Source organism: Oryx dammah, unplaced genomic scaffold, assembly GCF_014754425.2.
Source record: "Oryx dammah isolate SB20612 unplaced genomic scaffold, SCBI_Odam_1.1 HiC_scaffold_28, whole genome shotgun sequence".
Taxonomy (NCBI): domain Eukaryota; kingdom Metazoa; phylum Chordata; class Mammalia; order Artiodactyla; family Bovidae; genus Oryx; species Oryx dammah.
In genome coordinates, this window is record NW_024070212.1 from 18,241,870 (window position 1) to 18,261,413 (window position 19,544).

Consider the following 19,544-nt stretch of genomic DNA (forward strand, 5'->3'; position numbering starts at 1 on the left):
GGATGACTGGTCTCTAACTAATACTCCTAGAAGAGTATCCTGGCTCACGTGGGATGACCAGTCTTTAACTAATACTCCTAGAACAGCATCCTGGCTCATGTAGGATAACCAGTCTCTAACTAATATTCCTAGAAAGATGGAAATGAGGGTCCCAGGTATTTGGATAAAGGAGTGTACATTTTAAACAAACAAACAAAGATGAAAAGGTCAATTCAAGATTGTTTAGAATTACCTCTTTTCTCCACTTGAGCTCGCAGAACACCCTCTCGAAGCATTCATGCATGTAATTAAACTGAAAAAAGACAAAGCAACATTCACTGCCTTCTCCAGACCAGGCATCACAAAACCATGTCTTTGAACTCCTACCCAGAGTCACCTTCCAAACTTGCTCAGCCTGAGAAAACCCTGAAGAGGCTCCATAAACCCAGGCCTGGCTCATCTGCTATTCTCTGGCTCCTTCTAGTGGCAATTGTGAGTCAAGAGGAGAGTGAAACTCCTAATCCTACCAGGGCTTAAAGGAGACAGAAGAGCCTGGGGATCTACGATACAAACAGGTTCAGATCTTGACTATTATCCCTACAGCTCCACTTATGCATGTAGCTTTCGGAGAACTTTAAACCCAATCTACTTTCCCCAAGCATGTTTCCCCAACCATCACTCACATATGGTGTGAAGATTTTAACCCATCGAGGCTTCTTCTCTCCTCGTGCATATTCAAAACAGAAGGCCATTCCTTCTTCATCTGTATCCCATCGCTGCATCTCATCCCATTCAAATGCTATTACCTGGTTCTGAACAATCGAGAGCGTAAGTTTGAGAATGCTGGGGAGCTTACGTAAGACGGTTCTGAACCAGGCAGCAGAAAAGAAATGTAGAGATGTCTATAGCATTTCATGGAAAAGACGGACAGAAGAATAAAAGTCAACGTAAACAGCCAGTGAAGGTGAGGAGCAGTGTGCACCCAGAGCCTAGGTATCCCAGTCAAAATAGTTTTGATTTCACTCTCCCCTACCCCAAGTAGGAACTAAAACATAGCAAGTGAGCATCCAAGCATTCCCGGTGTTCCTGGCCCTGTCCCCTGGCCTCCTGGTGTGTGCTCAGTGGGCTCTCACCTCCAGCTGTCCTTCTTCAGTGCAGGCATGCAATTTAAAGTGCGTGATGCTGATGGCTGTGATAACATGCCCCTTCCTCCTGGAGTCGCAGGCACAGTGGGGGAAGATAATTTCATTGTAGCCCTCACAAGTCCTTAGCATGTTGAGGTACTAGGGGAAAAAAAAGGGAAAGAGAAACAGTGCTACTCTGGAACTATACCATCCTCAAGAGCTGCTGAGAAGGTACATAAGAACCAAGAAAACCCTCACAACCTATAGACTGTGCCTCTGGGCTCACATCCACTGTTAAGCTGGGACAGAACTCCTGGATGATCTTTCAGCCTCCTTCTAACTTTCACCTCCATACTTCAACCCTTGTCTCTTTCTCTACTTAAAGAAGATAAATAAATGAAGCCAGAAGAGAGACTGCAACCAAGACTCCGAGGAGGGAACTCATAATGCCACTCAGTCCAGCCCTCTATTTTCATTGTACCTAAGCGACGAAATAAAATCTGAGAACTAATGTTTCTCGTGCCCTCTCCAATCAAAAGTTAAGAGTGATCTCAGTGATGAGGATTAAACCACCCAAATCTCATATTCATAAAAGGTTTAAGCTGAGGGAAACTTAAAAGTTAGTCACTTTATAGAAACCCAGAATAATGAGACTTGCTTAATGTTACACGCAATAATAAGTGGTACAACCAGGATTACAAATCAGGTTTAATTTGTAGGCCTCTGATCCTTTTTCTCTGTTACCAACTAGTCCCCTTCAGCCCCACTGTTCCCTGGGTCTCCAGCATATATGTCTCCTTAAAAAGCATCTGGACCCGAATCAAGTGACCTATGTGACCCTCACAGGTGCAATGCTCCCCAGAGAGGTCTCTGAACTCTTTTGACTCTTTTCCTCCACAGTTAAGGCTAGCCTCTCTCTTCCTTAGCACTCCTTTGAATTGAGTGGGGACAGCGTAAAAGAGAAGGAGTGGGAAGGAAAGAGGGAGAGAAACAGAGGAAAGATGGTAAGAACAAAAGACGACACATGGACTCTGACCTGGTTTCCTCACAGACTGCCGGGACACAAGCAAACAGTCTTGCATCTGTGTGACCCCACCATCCGCATGTCACACAGGAAGAACAGGCACAGTGCGAATGTGTGCAGAGAGTTAGAGAGAATACAAAGGTGGAGCCCCCTAGCTGATTTCAACTAGATGGGTAAGGAAGTTAGAATACGCTGGAGAGCTGCCTTCTGCCTCACCAAGAGAAGAGACACAGGCACAAAAAAGGCTATGCCACCTGCTGCCGAGGGGCGGCGCCCAGCACTTTCTCCGCTGCCTCCAGGGACTGTCTGGGGAGGCCTGAGGGCCGGGGCGGGAAGCAGCCACACCACAGGCTCCCTTCCCTACTCTGTAGTTACGTCTGCTCAGGTAAAATCACCACGACTTTAAAGGTGAAAACTTACAAAAGGGGCGCAGGAACACAGGGCCAGTGTCAGTTCAGAAGTGCCAAAATCCTCGTTTGTGTCATTCTCCTTCTGTCTCCTTCCTTCCATTACCCCACTGATCACCCTTTATCATCATCCTCCCTGAGGCAGCGATAAACTGCCTAGCCCTTCTACTGGCACTATGATCAAAAGAAATCTCTGGCTACTTCATTCTGGAAAATATGACAGGCAGTGGATGATACAGGAAAGAACTCTTCTGGGGCTATGACAAGACAGGAGACAGTGGACCGAAGAGCGAGCCAGCTCCTGGGCCCAGAGGCCCTGGGCTTGAATCCTGGCCCCATCACTTCCTAAATGTGCAATCTTGGGCAAGTTATTTGAACTCAAGCAAATTACTAAACCTAGGTGCCTTAGTTTCCTCCTCCAGAGAAACAGAAATAATAATATTAAATAGCATCTATACCATACAGCTATCTGTAATCTTTGAAAGTACTTAGTATATAAGCATAGTACTTAGTACATAATTAGGTATCCAATATATGACAGCTACAAAAAATAATTTTAAAGGCTCCATTAAGGTAAAGTGTCACTGGGGAAACTTAAGATTTTCCCCAAATTATCAGGTCAGGTACTATTTCTCAGCTTTAAGAGGGCAATCTCTATATTCCAGGATTTACAGAAAGTACAGAGAAGAAATATTTAAAATTTTACATGTATCAAAATTTCCAAAAGGGAAGTTAACCTTTGTTTTCAAACATATTTACTTAAAGGTATAACTATGTATCTGTTTGAATTTCAAACAAAAATTACCCTGTCCATTCTCCTTTCATATTAAATGTTTAATAAATATGTATCCTCAATTAGCTTCTCTGATTTGCATACCACTTAGATGATGGCCCCACATTAGGCAAGAGAAGAGGACAGGTATGGCCTGGGACATTTTATAAACATTCACTGTACAGCAAGATAGGTAAATACCAAAACAAGGCAGTTATTCAGGCAGAGACAAAGTACTTAACAGAGCAAACACTTTCGGTGCAGGGATGGAGATGCATTCTGGAGAACTCTGTTCTCCCAAGCTTCCTGTGGAGGGTCAAACCAGATCTAACACTGAAATCAAGGCCTGAGAGGAACCATGAGAACCAACTCTCCCAAATTTCAAAGGCAGCAGTTCTCAAGCACCTGAAGTTCCAGGTTCATTAGGGTGCTTCTGTAAAAATCTTCACAAAGATTTCTAGATCTTGCCCCTAGAGATTCTAGCTTAGTATATGTGACGTAGAGTCTAGAACTATGCACTTGAAGCAGGCTTCACAAGTGACTCCTGTGTAACTGAGCTGGGGACTACACTTTGAGAAACGGTGACCTCCACATATACCACCTTGTGTGGAATTATTAAAAATTACATTGACAAACACAAACCCAGAAACTTCTATTTGTCAGTTCAATAATGGCAAGACATAAGTTACACACATTCACTGCTTGAGAGAGAGTAAAAAAAGACGCAGAGAGAAAAAAGAAAAAACAAGTCTTGTATACATTCTATTCTCAACCATCCAAATTTGAAATTCAATCTAACTTTGTAAATAAGTAAGAAACAAAACCATTTTGATGATACTGGGTATTACAAACTATGGCAAAGGTATGAGCTATCCTCTGTATGTGGGGAGCAAAGGAACTTACACAAAGCTTATTTATCTGTTAAGAACTTTGTGATGTTTCGTCAAGACTCTACTTGATAGCAAGCAATCCTAACAGCCCCAATTTACAAAAAAGAAACTGAAAGTGAGAAGTCTGTGAATGGCTGAAAGGCTCACAGTTATCTGGCAAAACATCGTAGTGATCGGGCCCAGTCTTAGGCCTCTCAACATGCTAAGCTATTACACATAATGGTGTCAAGCCCCGCGGGCTCTGAGGGGTCCATCTGAGGTGCAAGTGTCAGCGTGCTGACCGTGACCACCGTCTAGGCTAAAGTCTCTGAACACTAACACCTGAGTAAACTCCAAACTTTTTGGGGGGGCATAGGAGAAGGCAACGGCACCCCACTCCCGTACTCTTGCCTGGAAAATCCCATGGACGGAGGAGCCTGGTGGGCTGCAGTCCATGGGGTTGCGAAGAGTTGGACAAGACTGAGCGACCTCACTTTCCCTTTTCACTTTCACGCACTGGAGAAGGAGATGGCAACCCACTCCAGTGTTCTTGCCTGGAGAATCCCAGGGATGGGAGAGCCTGGTGGGCTGCCGTCTATGGGGTCGCACAGAGTCGGACACGACTGAAGCGACTTAGCAGCAGCAGCAGCAGCAGGAGGTCTTTAAAGTCTCAGGTTGCTATATTACAAGGCCAGTACAAACTGTACACAGGCACCAGGCTTTCAGGAGAACAGATCCCATAAATGCTTATGCATGCTTATATGGATACTCAGTTAAGACGACCCAGGGGAACAGCGACGCACGGACTGCACTTGAGTTCTTCACCTTGTATGACAAGATACAAATTTGAGTCTAAGAAATAACTTCATAACAGATTACTATGTTTGTTAAACTCAGACTTGCTATATTTGGCCACAGAACAACTCAAACCTATTTATTTCTCTAGCACCTTGCATTGTGCCTGGCACACACTTGGTGCTCAACAAATATTTTTTGTAAATGTATGAATGGAAGATGGTGCATTTAGAGTGCTACATGTACAAAGAGACAGTGTGTATTCCACATTCAGAAACTTTTATGAAATTACTTTGATTTTGTGGGTTTTGACAAAGACAGACAACTACTGCAGGGGTTAACAGTCCTTTTCACCAAAAGATGCAGACGTTTTGGCCAGAATTATGCATTAATATATAGAAGACAATACCATCAAAGAGGAGGTGGAAGCTCAGTTTTAAAGTCTTGTCTCCCACACAGCAAAATTTCCTTAACCAAAATTCTGCCAAGACTTAACTCCATTTAAAAGATTTGGGGAATGTCTATTTCAGCCTGTTGGTATGCAGAACACTGGTGATGGTTCCCTCTTTGTCATATGAGTGATAAAATAAATGTCCCACCTAGATATAAGACTTGTTTGTATTCTTATTTCAAACATTCCCTCCTAAAAACTTCTCAGAAAGTACAAGAGAAACTCAAGCGGCCTATTAGGATTATTCCCAATGCAGTTACCGCGTTCTGTAAAAACTGTGCTCAACTGCTCAGTTGGATCTGGTTCTTTGCAACTCCATGCACTGTAGCCCACCAGGCTCCTCTAACCATGGAATTTTCCAGGCAAGAGTACTGCAGTGAACTGTGATTTCCTACTCCATTGTGTAAAAACTATATGAAAACTATTAGGAAAAACTATAATTGGAAAATTTTCAACTATATGAACTGGCAAGGAAAGAAGTTTTAAAATGATATGAGTAGTGTCTTTATAAATGTTCTTTATACATTTTATTTTTGAGAAGTTTCATCTCTCCATTTATGGTAGATATAAATTCAAAACTATTTTTGAAATATTCTAAGAATATCGTAGTAGCCCTCCACAGATATTCACACAGAACTTTCTGTGGTGATGAAAATGTTCCGTATCTGAGTTGTCCAATACAGTAGCTACTAGCAACTCACTCAATACCTGAAATGTGCTCATGCATCTGAGGAATTGAATTTTAAATTTTATTTAAATTAAATAAATTTAAAATTAAATTTAAGTAGCCACACAAGGCTAGCAGCTATGGAATCAAACAGCACAGCTCTAGGATATCACACTAACCAAGAGCACTACTGAGCATAAACGAGCAACTGCAGAGATGGGAATTATGAAAACAAATGACTTCACCACTGCTAAACCACAACTAAAATAATTTCTAATATTAAACACCTAAATATTGTCACAGAATTTTATTTTTTATCATATTAAATGTTTGCACATCTTTTAGGCCTTTTATTATAAAAAAGAATATTGTTTAGTAATCACTAATAATAAAGTTATATACCCATATATAAAACAATAAGCTCTTTGTGTGCTAAATAGAGGAATACAATAGACTTTATATCAAGCTCTATATCCCCCTCCTTTTTGTTTCTCTGGCTGCACCATGTGGCACTCAGAATCTTAGTTCCCCGACCTGGGACTGAATCCATGCCGCTGCCTTGGGAGTGCAGAGTCTTAACTACTGGACTACTGGGTAAGTACCCCACTCCTTTTTAAATCAGTTAAGTCACTGACCAGGTTGCAACATCTTTCAAAAATGACTAGAACAACATTCAAAAGATAAGAAGACGAATTTTCAAAAGGCACATGAAAAGATGCTCAACATTTTTAATTATTAGATATGCAAATCAAAACTATAATGAGGCATCACCTCATACCAGTCAGAATGGCTATCAAAAAGTCTACAAATAACAAATGCTGGAGAGGGTGTGGGGAAAAGGTAACGCTCCAACACTGTTGGTGGGAATGTAAGCCGATGCAGCCACTATGGAAAATAGTATGCAGATGCCTCATAACACTAAAAATAGAATTCCCATATGATCCAGCAATCCCATTCCTGGGCATATATCCAGACAAAACTATAATTCAAAAGGAGATTATCATACTAAGTGAAGTAAGTCAGAAGGAGAAAGACAAATACCATATGATTTCATTTACATGTGGAATCTAAAAAAAGGCTACAAATGGACTTATCACAACTACTTATATGTGGAATATAAAAAATAATACAAATGAATATATACAGAAAACAGACTCACAGACTTCAATAAACAAACTTATAATTTTCAAAGGGGAAAGGTGGCGGCGGGGAGGACAAATTAGGAGTTTGGGATTAATATATAGAAACTACTATATATAAAACAGATAATCAACAAAGACCTACTGTATAGCACGGAGAACTGTACTCAATATTCTGTAATAAACCTATATGGGAAAACAATCTGAAAAAGAATGGATATATGAACAACTGAATCACTTTGCTGTATACCTGAAACTAACACAACATTGTAAATCACCTATTCTCCAATATAAAATTAAATTAAATTTTAAAAGGGATAAGGGGCATTTTATAAAGAGATTATGGAACATAAACCTACCATGACCATTTTCCTTTGTTCATACAGCTTCTGTAATTGGTAGGATTTTTCCTCTGCTTTGATGTAACCTTTTTTCACATCATCAACAGCCTGTCACCAAAACAAAGGCAGGGAAGAAAGAAATGTAAAAGTTATCATCAAGTATTCTTGATAAAAATAAAGGGATACAGATTCATTTTCACAATAATTCCTATCTATCTGGACCATTATCATCACTGCCTGTGAACTCTGCAACTCTTATTCTAGGTCTGTCCTGTTAAGAGATTTAAATTCAGGTTAATTTATACATGTGAAATAATTACAGAACACTGAAAGATAGTTCACAATACTGTATTAAAGATAACGATGAAGTAGCAAAAATGTGTGACATAAATAGTAAGTGATGCATGCAGCCAGAACAGGAAAGCTTATTGCTAACTGTAGTTATCAAGGAAGTCTTGGCTGGACCCCACAGGATAGGCTGAATAGGAGAAACTTCAGGCTAAAGTCAGGAAACAGAAATGGGTTTGAATTTAAATATATTCAGGAGACAGACCTGCCTGGTCAGAATAAAGGATACATGTTAGTGGACAATGAAAAATAATTCTGGATGCACAGGTTACTAGAACATGAAGGATCCCAAAGAGCAGGCATAGGAATTTAGACTTAAGGACAGTACAGAGCTAAAATAAATAATAAAAAGTTGTTGTTTCAGAAAGATTGATCTCTACATGATTGCCAAATGACTTAAGCTAAGAAGAGAATGAAACAAGGAAGAGCAATGATACTGTGGTACTTTAAGCATGAAGTGAAACAAGACCTTAGTCCAGCGGGGTAGCAACCGGAAGAGAGAAGTGATAAATCTGAGAGCATAAACAGAAAAGCTTCCAGCAAGGATATGATATAGAAATGAAGGTATCCAGATATAATATACTAAACTATTCCTGGTTCAGCTGTATGAAACATACATCCCCTTCCCAACCTTACTCCACCTCTCCTCCACTCTAAGAAAAACTTTAAAAATCCAATGGAAGGGAAAACTGATCTTTGGGAGGAAAAAAAAGAAAAAGAACAAACAGAATCATTTGTCCAGAGCATTCAGGATCTACCCTCAGTGAGTTACTCCAAAGACAACCCTATGCAGACACCAGGCAGGGAACCACCTGAATCTTCATCAGAAAACTACAGATTTCCTTCAGGTAGAAATCATTCCCCATAGTCTTTTATAGGAAAACATTTGCCAATTAGAATGAATTCAGGATTGAAGTCAAGACATGAGTTCAAATTCTAGCTGTCACCTACCCATATACGTTTGAGTAAGTCACTTAAACCCTCTCAGTCTGCACAACAAGAATAAAATCCATCTTGAAGGTAGACAACAAGATAAAAGATGTTAATAGCTTTGTGAAATATACATAGTTATTATTACTATCATTGATATTGGCATCATTTGCCTGTTCTAAGAACCACACAAGGATATATCCTCCCTGGGACTGCCACTGGAAAGAGTATCCCAGTGTCTCCCCGGTCCTAGCCACACAAGCGAGGATTCACTTAGGCAGAGAAATTATATTCACAGAGGGGATGCTCAATGAGAACTGCCACCAATGTCCTGCAAAACCTGAACGCTATCACCAAAAGACTTGGTGCTCCAGCTAGATCAAATTTAAATCAGTTAGACTGAAAAAGTTGTGAGAGAAGTAAAGAGGGAAAACAAACAAATATTGGTTTATCAATTCAGTATCTCTAATACCTAGAACTGTCCGACTGGTAACAGCACTTAAGTACTTACTGATGACCATTTCCCCTGGGCAGAGGTAGGCCAGAGTGAACATCTACTCCAGCAACTCTAAGTGAACTATTTTCGTGTGGGGCAGTAAAAATGCTCTCTCCTCACTCATTTCTAACCAAGATTATATTGCTTGACTAGCTGAGTGGAAAACATAAATATCAGGACACTAGATTCCTTTTTCTCTTAATTGAAAAAAACTTATGAAATAAAAGAGATACATAGTTTTTAAAAATATGTATTACTAAGAGGCACCTAACCAAAACAAGTTTGATCACACAGCCTCATTCCAGATATTGTTAAGCACTGTAAGCAGTTTTTTGTGATATTCCTTTCATAATTCTAAATGTCATGCTTATGCTAATTCCCTAACTTGTCAATTTTAGACAATGTTGACTTGCATGTTAAAAATAATAAGTTTTGGGCTTCCCTAGTGGCCCAGTGGTGAAGAATCCTCTTGCCAATGTAGAAGACACGGGTTTAACCCTTGACCCCAGAAGAGCTCACATGCCTCGGAGCAACTAAGCCCGTGTGCCACAACTACTGAGCCTGTGCTCTAGAGCTCAGGAGCTGCAACTACCGAATCCACATGCCACAGCTGCTGAAGCCTGCGCGCCCTAGAGGCCGTGCTCCACAAAAAAGCAGTCACCGCAATACAACCAGAGAGTAGCCTCCTGCTCACCTAACCAGAGACTCCTCGCACAGCAACGAAGACTCAGCATAGCCATAAATAAATGAATTATTTTTTAAAATAAATATAGAGAGTTAAAAAAAAGTTTTAGGGACTACCCTGGTGGTCCAGTGGTTGAGCATTCATGCTTCCACTGCAGAGGGCATGGGTTCAATCCCTGGTTGGGGAACTAGGATCCTGCATACCATAATGTGCAGCCAAAAACAGTAATGTTTTAGCTTTCATATACCACTCCTGCACTCTCTCTTCTTCCTCCAACATCTCAACAGAAATTATATCAGTAATCAGTACTCAATACATTATTATAAGCATGTAAACATTGTTCACAACTAAATCATGTGCTGTTATCAGGGCTTCCTTTCTTATACATTTTGTTCTCCTTTTAGGTTAACCGCCTTATGTTTGTAACTTTCCACATGCCTCTTACCAATTCTCCCACAATAACCAAACACCAAACTCCTACTGACTAATTCAAACATTCATTTTCTAAAAACTGTTGACCATTCTCATCTATTACGTCTCCGCCTAGTCTCTTCACAGGTTTACGCCTCTTAAAATCCATTATGATTATTCTAGTAAGCTTTCAAAAAGTAGTTTAAATGTATGTTTAATCTGCTAGGTTTAGCCAGAAATTAAATATATCCTACTATGGATTTTGACTTTATCAATTTGTTAAGGAAAAGGCACATTACTATCATTATTATCTAGTATTTCATCAATTCTAAGGTGCATAGTTTTCTCACATTTTATCATTCCTATAATTGGGACACATCTTATAATCAATGATATATGTTGTTTAATTGGTAGCTTTTTTCTCTTAGCAGTATATAACACACTAGTGCATCTTACAACTGATGGCATCTTAGAATTGATGAGATGCATGACACAGTCCCACCATCAAAATATGATACAAAAAATCAACTAAAATTAAGTGAGGGAAAAATTTCAGTATTATTTTCCAAAAGGCACAGTTGTTTACCTAGTCAATCATAAAATCATTTGAGCTGCTATGTACTGCTGGGAATGTAAAATGGTACAGCTGCTATGGAAAACAGTGAGGCGGTTCCTCAAAAAATTAAAAATAGAATTTCCCTATGATCCAGCCATTGATCATGGTTCTGGGGATATTAAAAGCAGAATTTTGAAGAGACATTTACATAACCCTGTTCATAACAGCATTATTCATAATAGCCAAGAGGTAAAAGCAACCCAAATGTCCATCCACAGATGAATAAACAAAATGTGATATACACATACAATGTCATATTATTCAGCTTTAATAACATGCTGCTGCTGCTGCTAAGTCGCTTCAGTCGTTAATAAGATGAATAAGCCTTAAGGACATTATGCTAAATAAAATAAGCAAGTCACAGAAGACAAATAATGTATTATTCCACTTACATGAAATAACTAAAGTAGTCAAGTTCACAGAAAGTAGAATGGGAGTTGCCATAAGTAGGGGAGAGGAAAATGAGTTGTTTAATGGGTAGAATTTTAGTTTTGCAGAGGAAAAAGTTCTGGAGATCTATTGCATAATGAAGTGAATTTAACACTACTGAACTGCACATTTTTAAACGGCTGAGAGTAAAAAAATCAAAAACAAAAACTTACAAATTATAAATATATACAGTCTATTGTGTCAACTACACCTCAATAAAGCTGTTTAAAAAACTGAAGAAACAGGAGAGTTCCAAAAGTTTTGGGATATGAGACACTGATACAAAAACAAAAGCTTTTCTATGTAAAGCTTTTCTACCTAAATGTTTTGGTCTGTTGTTGTTGCTTAGTTGCTAAGTTGTGTCCAACTCTTTGCAACCCCATGTATACAGCCCACCAGGCTTCTCTGTCCATGGGATTTCCCAGCCAAGAATACTGGAGTAAGGGTTACCATTTCCTTCTCCAGGGGATTTTCCTGACCCAGGGATCAAACCTCTGTCTATATTGGCAGATGGATTTTTTACCACTGAACCACCAGGGAAGCCTACTTTTGTTTTACAGTTTTATAATTCAAAAAGTAGTTTCACAGGCTCTGCTTTGTTTAAAGTTTGATATCGATTTAAAAAAAAAAAAGTGAAGTACTACTATTACCCTTTAACAGATCAGAAAACAGATCTTTTTTTTTTTAATTTTTAAAGTTCATTAAATTCCAGAATTGATTTTTAAAGAACATTCTATGTGAATATGAATATTGGCATGTTTGACTTTTAACAAAACATTTTACTAAATCAACCATGTCTAAGAACTATTAGGCAGAAAGACAAAAAAAGTGATATGGCTCCAGACCATGAAAGTAAAAGCTAATTCAGCATATAAGACAAGAACAATAGGAATAATATATATAATTTTATTACAAAATTAAAAAATAAAACCAAAACATTCTCCTTCTAGAAAACCCAAAATTTGCTATTGATGCTAATTTCTATGAGTTTGTTGTGCTACCATACACAAGTCAAGAAATTAAAGAAACCATTAAATATTTAGAAACATTTAACATCAGAAGCTTGAAACTCTAACTGTATGTAGTAGCCCCTCAAAAAGCCACAACTTGCGTTTTTAAAAAAGTATTTTCTCTACAAAGAATCCTATCAGCTATACAAAAATCTGTACAGCTTTTATACTGAAGCTAATATTGAGATGCACTTGAATTCACATTCTTAGCAAAACAATTGCCTGAGCACACACGCACACTCCACACACATCATTACAAGATAGCCATTTATTCCTCATCTTTCTCCTCCTCCTCTGGTTCATTCTTCTTGGAGCCTGTCAGCCTGCGAGGGCCCTTTTTTCCCCGCTTCACTCTTGCCCTTGGCACGGTACGCAGCAATATCCTTTTTGTATTTCTCCTTTAGCTTAGCTGCTTTCTGTTCATACGGCTGTTTATATTTGGCTGACTGCTCAGACCACATTTCACTCAGTTTTTTTGCAGTATCCCCAATGGATAAGCCAGGGTGTTCACTTTTGATCTTTGGGCGATGTTCGGAGCAAAACAGGAAGAAGGCAGATGGAGGCCTTTTCGGAGCGTTGGGATCTTTTTTCTTTTCCTTCTTGTCACCTTTAGGAGGGACACAATTTTTCATCTCCCTGTCGTAGCGAGCTTTGTTACTTTTTGCCATGTCTTCAAACTTGGACTTTTCCTTGGCCGACATGGTCTTCCATCTCTCCGAACATTTCTTGGAAAACTGCGAAATTGACTGAGTCGGGGTGCTTCTTCTTGTGCTCCTCGCAAGGCGTACGAAGACATCCTGCCCTGCGGCTTGTTGGGGTCGCCCTTCCCCATGATGCTGCTGCTGCGGCGGAGGCGGCGTGTGCACCTGGCGAAAGATTTTCCTCAGAGTTCCGCGCAGCGGCCGAGTCTGACCGCTACGCTGCTGCCCTGGCTCCGGCGTGAACTGGTTCCTCGCTAACACAATCCTCCACCTCTTGTTTTCCAGAAAACAGATCTTAACAAAGCTATGTTAAGTATTTACCCAATGGAGAGCTTGTACTTGAACCAGATAGTCTGACTTCTAGAAAATAACTTTTCTACAACAACACAAAGAAAAAATATTCCATTCATAACTGTAATAAAAATATAGAATACTTGGGAAATAATTTAAAGAGGCATATGTGATCTGATGGCTCAGATGGTAAAGAATCTGCCTGCACGGCAGGAGACCTGGGTTACACACACAGTGGAATATTACTGAGCCATAAAAAAGAATGAAATAGTGACATTTTCAGCAACATAGGCAGACCTAGAGATTGATACTAAGCAAAGTCAGTCAGAAAAAGACAAATGCCATATGACATCACTTGTATGTAGAATCTAAAATATGACACAAATAAATGTATCTGTGAAACAAAAACCACTCACAGACACAGAGAATAGATCTGCAGTCACCACAGGGGAGGAAGGATTGTGAATTTGGGATTAGCAGATGCAAACTATCATATATAGGATTAATAGATAACAAAGTCATATTATATAGCAATGGGATCTATATTCAATATCCTGTGATAAACCATAATGGAAAAGAACATGTGTATATATATGTGTAACTGAATCACTTTGTTGTACAGTAGAAATTAACACAATTATAAATCAACACTTCAATAAATGAATTTTTTAAAAAATATGCTCAATATCGCTCATTATTAGAGAAATGCAAATCAAAACTGCAATGAGGTATCACTTCACAATGGTCAGAATAACCATCATTAAAAAGTCTACAAATAAGAAATGCTGGAGAGGGTGTGGAGAAAAACAAACCCTCCTACACTGTTGGTAGGAATGTAAATTAGTGCAGCTACTGAGGAAAGCAGCTACACCAATTTGGGGGGGGGCTCCAAAATCACTGCAGATGGTGACTGCAGCCATGAAATTAAAAAATGCTTACTCCTAAAAAAAAAAAAAAAAATGCTTACTCCTTGGAAGAAAAGTTATGACCAACCTAGACAGCTTATTAAAAAGCAGAGACATTACTTTGCCAACAAAGGTCCATCTAGTCAAAGCTATGATTTTTCCAGTAGTTATGGATGGATCTGAGAGTTGGACTATAAAGAAAGTTGAGCACCAAAGAATTGATGCTTTTGAACTGTGGTGTTGGAGAAGACTCTTGAGAGTCCCTTGGACTGTAAGGAAATCCAACCAGTCCATCCTAAAGGAAATCAGTCCTGAATATTCATTGGAAGGACTGATGCTGAAGCTGAAACTCCAATACTTTGGCCACCTGATGCAAAGAACCGACTCACTGGAAAAGACCCTGATGCTGGGAGAGATGGAAAGCAGGAGGAGAAGGGGACGACAGAGGATGAAAAGGTTGGATGACATTACCAACTCAATGGGCATGAGTTTGAGTAAACTCCAGGAGTTGGTGATGGACAGGGAGGCCTGGTGTGCTGCAGTTCATGGGGTCGCAAAGAGTTGGATATGGCTGAGCAAATGAACTGAACTGAACTGTGGAAACCAGTATGGAGGTTCCTCATAAAACTGAAAGTAGAGCAGAGTTACCATACAATCAAAAAATTCCACTCCTGGGCATATATATGGAGAAAACTAATTCAAAAAGATACAAGAACCCCAATGTTCACTGTAGTACTATTTATAACAGCCAAGTCATGGAAGCAACCTAGATATCCATGGATAGATGAATGGATTAAGAACGTGTGTGTGTGTGTGTGTGTGTGTGTGTGTGTGTGTGTTAGAGTATTATTCAGCCATAAAAAATAATGAAATAATGCCACTTGTAGCAACATGGCTGGATCTAGAGATTATCATATTAAGTGAAGTCAGACAGAGAAAAACAAATATCATATGATATCATTTATACGTGGAATCTAAAATATGATACAAATGAACTTCTTTAAAGAACAGAAACAGGGGACTTTCCTGGTAGTCCAGTGGTTAAGACTCCATGCTCCCAATACAGGGGGCATGTGTTTGATCCTTGGTCAGGGAATTAAGATCCCACATGCTTACCAAAGGGGAAAGTGCAGGGGATAAATTAGGAGTTTAAGATTAACAGATACACACTACTATATACAAAATAGGTAATTAACAAGGACCTACTATTTAGCACAGGGAACTGTATTCAATATCTTGCAATAAATGATAATAGAAAAGACTATGAAAAAGAATATATATATGTATAGCTGAATCACTCTGCTGTACACCAGAAACTAACACAACATTGTGAATCAACTATACCTCAATAATTTTTTTTTTAAAGATGCAATAAATAACAACAGAAAAACAAAGCTAAAAAGAGGTGACAGTGGTTGCCTACGAGAGGAAAGAAGTGGGAATAACTAATATTTTTCATAATAACCTGTGTAGAACTATTTGAGGCTTTAAGCTCTATGGATGTATAGTTTTGATGAAAAACTTTTTAAATTTATTATTTTTAATTGAAGAATAATTGCTTTATTGTGTTGGTCTCTGCCATACAACAGCATAAATCAACCATAGGTAATACATGTGTCTCCTCCCTCTTGAACCTCCCTCCCATCTCCCACCCCAATCCAGCCCTCTAGGTTGTCACAGAGCCCCAGTTTGAGTTCCTGAGTCATACAGCAAATTCCCACTGGCTATCCATTTTACATATGGTAGTGTATATGTCTCCATGCCACTCTCTTCAGTCCTCCCACCCTTTTTTTCTCCTTCTGCCTCCCATGCCCATAAGTCTGTTCGCTATGCCTGCATCTCCACTGCTGCCCTACAATTAGGTTCATCAGTACCATCTTTCTAGATTCCATATATATACATTAATATACGATACTTGTTTTTCTTTCTGACTTACTTCACTCTGTATAATAGGCTCTAGATTCAGCTACCTCATTAGCACTGATTCAAATACGTTCCTTTCCATGGCTGAGTAATATTCTGTTGTATATACGTAGCACAGCTTCTTTATCCATCCATCTGTCAATGGACATCTAGGCTGCTTCCATGTCCTAGCTATTGCAAATAGTGCTGCAATGAACACTGGGGTACACATACCTTTTTCAATTATGGTTTTGCTCAGGGTAGTGGGATTTTTGGGTCATATGGTAGTTTTATTCCTAGTTTTTAAAGGAATCTCCATACTGTCTGATGAAGATCTTTTTGAAAAAGTACAAAGCCCCATTATCTTCATTTGCTATTGCTTTAAAAAATAATAATAAGTATATTTTGAATTCCAGGATACCCCTTTCTTAAACTTATCTTTTGTGAAATTTTATGAATTTCACAAAAAAGAACACTTTACAAAGTTAATTAAAACCTAGGAGGCAAAACAGCTTACTCAAGGATTCATACAGGATTGGCAAATGACCACTATATACAAACAGAAAAAGAAATTAGGACTCTCCAGGGAGATCAATTTACCTACCTGATGAAAGAAGTACGTAACAGCAAGGTCATTGTCATTTAAGAGGATTTCCTCTTCTGTCGTAAAAAGCCACTTTCGAATGGTCAAGCAGGTACCTGGCACAGCTGATGTGTAATTCTGGACGTAGAGTTTATGGGGAAATTCATTAGGTGCCAGCTTACGCACTAGAGAGAAGACAAAACAAAGCAAGCCAGAGTGAGAAGACATATAAGGTATTTCCTTAGTATGAACTGTGTAAAGCAGACAAGAATGGAGTTGATCATTAACCAGGACATCAGCTTAGACCGTCAAGGAGCTCTGCCTTGGGACCACAAAATATCCATTTGTCTAGCCAAATCTATGCCTTCTAATATGACTGGCCAGTTGAGCCTCAAGCTAACGGAAATCTATCACCTGAATGACACGCCCTTCAATTAACATGCTGACTCTGTGGACAGCACCTACTTCAAAGTCAGTTAAAATGTCTGATCCATTATTGGGCAAGTTATGCTTCCCTGGTGGCTCAGAGGTTAAAGTATCTGCCTCCAATGCGGGACACCCGGGTTCGATCCCTGGGTCGGGAAGATCCCCTGGAGAAGGAAATGGCAACCCACTCCAGTATTCTTGCCTGGAGAATCCCAGGGACGGGGGAGCCTGGTGGGCTGCCGTCTATGGGGTCACACAGAGTCGGACACGACTGAAGTCACTTAGCAGCAGCAGCAACAATGCTCAAGCAAGATAAAACACTACCACTTTTAATTTCTATACTGTTTCTCTTGAAACAGGCTGAGTTCTTTCTCTTGATGTTTACTGTTTTTGAAGGAAGTGAAGTCGCTCGGTCGTGTCCGACTCTTTGCAACCCTGTGCACTGTAGCCCACGAGGCTCCTCCACCCATGGGATTCTCCAGGCAAGAATACTGGACTGGGTTGCCATTTCCTTCTCCAGGGGAATTTCCTGACCCAGGGATCGAACCCAGGTCTCCTACATTGCAGGCAGATGCTTTAACCTCTGAGCCACCAGGGAAGCCAGTGTTACTGTCTTTATAACACTGCAAAAGACTGATTTTGTATTTTTCATTTTATTTGCTAACTAAAGCTTATACAGCGGAAGTGACAAATAGATTCAAGGGATTAGATCTGATAGAGTGCTTGAAGAACTATGGATGGAGGCTCGTGACATTGTACAGGAGACAGGGATCAAGACAATCCCCCCAAAAAATAAATGCAAAAAGGCAAAATGGTTGTCTGAGGAGACCTTACAAATAGCTATGAAAAGAAGAGAAGCGAAAGGAAAAGGAGAACAGGAAAGATATGCCCATTTGAATGCAGAGTTCCAAAGAATAGCAAGGAGAAATAAGAAAGCCTTCCTCAGTGATCAATGCAAAGAAATAGAGGAAAACAATAGAATGGGAAATACTAGAGAAATTAGAGCTACCAAGGGAACATTTCATGCAAAGATGGGCACAATAAAGGACAGAAATGGTATGGACCTAACAGAAGCAGAAGATATTAAGAAGAGGTGGCAACAATACACAGAACTACACAAAAAAGATCTTCATGACCCAGATAATCACGATGGTGTGATAACTCACCTAGAGCCAGACATCCTGGGATGTGAAGTCAAGTGGGCCTTAGGAAGTATCACTACGAACAAAGCTAGTGGAGGTGATGGCATTCCAGTTGAGCTATTTCAAATCCTAAAAGATGATGCTGTGAAAGTGCTGCACTCAATATGCCAGCACATTTGGAAAACTCAGCAGTGGCCACTGGAAAAGGTCCACTTTCATTCCAATCCCAAAGAAAGGGAATGCCATAGAATGCTCAAACTACCACACAACTGCACTCATCTCACATGCTAGCAAAGTAATACTCAAAATCCTCCAAGCCAGGCTTCAACAGTACGGGAACCGTGAACTTCCAGATATTCAAGCTGGATTTAGAAAAGGCAGACGAACCAGAGATCAAATTGCCAGCAGCCAGTGGATCATCAAAAAAGTGAGAGAGTTCCAGGAAAACATCTACTTTTGCTTTATTGACTATGTCAAAGCCTTTGACTATGTGGATCACAACAAAATGTGGAAAATTCTGAAAGAGATGGGAATTTTAGACCACCTGACCTGCCTCCTGAGAAATCTGTATGCAAGTCAGGAAGCAACAGTTGGAACTGGACATGGAACAACAACAGACTGGTTCCAAATCGGGAAAGAAATACATCAAGGCTCTCTATTGTCATCCTGCTTATTTAACTTCTATGCAGAATATATCATGAGAAATGCTGGACTGGATGAAACACAAGCTGGAATCAAGATTTTGCCAGGAGAAATATCAATAACCTTAGATATGCAGATGACACCACCCTTATGGCAGAAAGCAAAGAAGATCTAAAGAGCCTCTTGATGAAAGTGAAAGAGGAGAGTGAAAAAGTTGGCTTAACACTCAACATTCAGAAAACCAAGATCATGGCATCTGGTCCCATCACTTCATGGCAAATAGATGGGGAAACAATGGAAACAGTGACAGACTTTATTTTGTTGGGCTCCAAAATCACTGCAGATGGTAATTGCAGCCATGAAATTAAAAAATGCTTACTCCTTGGAAGAAAAGTTATGACCAACCTAGACAGCTTATTAAAAAGCAGAGACATTACTTTGCCAACAAAGGTCCATCTA

General features: G+C 39.6%; 1 protein-coding gene and 1 pseudogene across 2 annotated transcripts in view; both read right to left on the reverse strand.

Annotated features, from left to right (window-relative positions):
* The window catches only part of SNX27 (sorting nexin 27), an 80,504-nt gene that overhangs the window by 4,855 nt on the left and 56,105 nt on the right, over nucleotides 1–19,544 (reverse strand). For both annotated transcript variants that reach the window (XM_040230675.1, XM_040230674.1), the window contains exons 7-11: nucleotides 16,897–17,060; nucleotides 7,587–7,676; nucleotides 1,113–1,262; nucleotides 663–791; nucleotides 233–292 (exon numbers count right to left, since the gene is read on the reverse strand). In XM_040230675.1, the coding sequence (XP_040086609.1) occupies nucleotides 233–292; nucleotides 663–791; nucleotides 1,113–1,262; nucleotides 7,587–7,676; nucleotides 16,897–17,060 (593 nt within the window). The remainder of the gene's footprint in view (nucleotides 1–232; nucleotides 293–662; nucleotides 792–1,112; nucleotides 1,263–7,586; nucleotides 7,677–16,896; nucleotides 17,061–19,544) is intronic.
* Nucleotides 12,110–13,560, reverse strand: LOC120855866 (annotated as a pseudogene).